The sequence below is a fragment of the Mizuhopecten yessoensis genome, unplaced genomic scaffold (assembly GCF_002113885.1).
Source record: "Mizuhopecten yessoensis strain PY_sf001 unplaced genomic scaffold, ASM211388v2 scaffold5181, whole genome shotgun sequence".
In the NCBI taxonomy this organism is placed as follows: Eukaryota; Metazoa; Mollusca; class Bivalvia; order Pectinida; family Pectinidae; genus Mizuhopecten; species Mizuhopecten yessoensis.
The window spans coordinates 373454-376534 of NW_018405920.1; the positions used below are offsets into that span (position 1 = coordinate 373454).

The 3081-nt window shown below is 35.4% G+C and overlaps 1 protein-coding gene across 1 annotated transcript; it reads left to right on the forward strand.

Annotated features, from left to right (window-relative positions):
- Positions 1-237: 237 nt before the first annotated feature.
- On the forward strand, positions 238-2092 carry LOC110450339 (gastrin/cholecystokinin type B receptor-like). Its single transcript, XM_021497813.1, has one exon. The coding sequence runs from the start codon at positions 373-375 to the stop codon at positions 1459-1461; it is 1089 nt and encodes a 362-aa protein (XP_021353488.1). The 5' UTR covers positions 238-372; the 3' UTR covers positions 1462-2092.
- Positions 2093-3081: the final 989 nt, after the last annotated feature.

Sequence of the window (3081 nt, forward strand, 5' to 3'; positions counted from 1 at the left end):
CGGTATTTGCAAAAAATGTCAAAGTTTATAAAATCTTTGTATCGATCTTTACCAAATACGGAAGGTATGTGATAAAAGCAAGACCACACACTTGTGTTTTTATAACGAATCAGAAAGCTCATTTATTGCGCGGACGTATATATTCTCTCGTGCGCTCCGCGCACTCGTGAATAAATTCGTCCGCGCAATTAACTCGTGCTTTCTGATTCGTTGCATATGTATGTATGTATGTCATCATTCAGTGGTTATTTCCTGTAAGAAGACACTGATTCATCTTTATACAAACTATCACAAGACGTATTTCCGTGTCTCCAATACACATCCCTATGTAAGCCTAGTTTTCGTTAATATCTGATCACTTCAATCCACACCATGGAGAATTCGACAATTACAATGTTTCAGTTTGAAAATCAAACTATCCTTGACCAATGGAATTCGGAATTCGTTCACGCGCTGTGGTCCGACACCTTATTTCTGGTGTTGTACATTGTAATTGGTGTAGTCGGTAACTCACTAGTTATTATTGTGTATACTCTACGTTTTCGGAACAAAAGTGAAGAGCGATTCTTTATTCCATACCTTGCTGTTATCGACCTGGTAGCTTGTGTGGTGTGTTCGACATTCGGCATTGCTGTAAATCAGTATGCTGTGACCTTTACAAACGGCGGGGCTTGTAAGGCATTCTGGTTGTTTAGTTTATTTACAACAGGGTGTTCAATATTCACACTTCTCGTAATAGCGGTTCATCGATATCAGAAAATATGTCGACCATTTCAAGCACAGATGTCCCTCAAAAGGAAAAAACTGAGTTTAATAGGTTGCATTGCTGCATCGATTCTTTTATCACTACCAGCACTCGTTTTCTACGGAACCTCTCCTGTAAAACATCCGGAACACAACATCATGGGAACACGTTGTGCTAACATTCGTGGTCCTTGGTCCAAGGCTGTCGCTGTAGCCTACAAAGGTGTTATATTGCTGGTGTGCCTTGGTGTACTGGTCAGCCTAATAGTACTTTATTCTCTGATTGGAAGAGCCGTCTTTAAGAGGATTAAACTTAATAAAAAGAGACAGATCCAAACATCAGTTCCAACAGTATCGTCCTCCGTAATCTCATCAGACAACTCGACTGCTTATGCGGAATCCGTCACCGAAGATGAGAGAAAACTCACTTCAAGGACAATTCCAAACGTAACTCCAAGGAAGAAGAACATCCCAGGGTATCGACTATCAATGATGTTTATGCTTATTACCGCAGTCTTTGTCCTCTGTTTCATCCCAAAGCTAGCTATGATGGTGTTTGAGTCCAAGAATGAGATGTTCTGGTTGACACTGGATACCTCAGGCTATGGCGCATACCGATTTCTCTACACCATGTATATTATTAACAGCATCATCAATCCTGTCATATATGGCTTCTTTGATAAAACATTTAGACAGGAACTCGCATCACTGTGTTGAAAGTCCTCATATGTATTATTAATTTGAAATTTGCATTCATATTGTTAATGGACTGTTGGTCATGTAAAAGGGTTACTCGCTGACATTACCTAGATAAACAAAATCAAGGAAGGATATGGTTCTATAACATTTCATGGCAAGTATGAGGCTGTTTGTTACTTTTTGTCACTCCAACACTTATTTTTACTGTGGCTGCGTATAATGTGGTATTGCCTTATTTCAAAAATTGTGCCTGTCTGGTCGTGTGAATGGCTTTACTTCGTTTTTATGTATCGCGTCAGTGTGACAATGTGACATTGTAATGTTTTATTACTTTATTTTGTGTAATATATCATTGGCTTTATTGCATTTATTGCCTTAAATTGCGGGTGTCATGGAGGAAGCAGCAGAAGGCGCTTACCATGCGAAACACATGCTTTTATTCTTCTTGTATTTTGGAAACGTTCCCAAATAATTTTGTCCGTTGTTCACAGTTTTATCGATTTTGTGTTTGAATTACGATATTGGCTACATTTAAGAATTATTTGTATCATAATGTGTGAGTGTGTGGTGTATTCGGATTGATAAACATTTTCCATGTATAGTAATAATGAAATTGTATGTAATTATGGTAAAATAATGATGGTTTGTTCTTTGATTTCTCTTTTTAGTTGCTTTACACTTAAGTATATTCTCCAAAACAAATGTCAATGATAAAATGTATAATATTTGCAGACAGATCATCTCCTTAAGCATATCGTTTTTGGTGGGGAAAAAGAACAGAAGTCAAAAGTAATAAGAGGTGATCCAAAACAAATAATGAAAATAAAAATAGAATGAATTTATTAGGCAGAAAATGTTTCAAGTGGATTTTGCTTGATACAAAGTGTCTATTATTCATATGCATGGTGTAATACTTGACAATAAATATTATTCAGCATTGGTATAGCGACATCTCACCCATACTACGTAAAAGGCTGAAATGCTACTCACTTGACCAAATCCGACCTTGAAATATAGATATAGGTATTGGGTGGAGCTAGAATTCGATTTGTGTATTCGGCTATGCGTTACACTAGCTACTTGAATCGAATCATTTTAAATATTTGGGTTTGGTCGTTGTGATTGCGATAGCATGATTTTATTACAGTGCATGTGTAGAGGGGACAAGAACAACGAAAACTAATCAAATAAAAAAGTATATATGTTAACTATTACCTGTACTAAATACTAATATACATACGTCACTGAATTTATTTTATTGATATTAGCTGATGATATAACGATTTTGTGTTTTGCACATGTAAATTAATATACATATATATAACTTCATTATAGCCGTTGTGAAACTTAACTGATAAAAAGCCTAGTCTGCTTTCTAATCCTTGTGTTTACTCATTGAAATGTTATGAAATACATAACATGATTAATGTTAATGCTTTCTATCATAGGATTAATATCAGAATTAATGGTATTACCAGACAAATAATTCTCTCGAACTCTATTTATACATTTTAACTTACAATAATGTTCTCCCAACCTTAGTATTACTAGTGATGTGCAGAAAAAGACAAAATTAAATCAATGAATGTTACTTGATCCTAAGTTATCTGATATTTTTCATCGTGTTAAATTGACATG

Bases quoted from the DNA above. Each gene is read 5' to 3' on its own strand.
- LOC110450339 (XM_021497813.1), top strand. From the start codon at position 373: ATGGAGAATTCGACAATTACAATGTTTCAGTTTGAAAATCAAACTATC.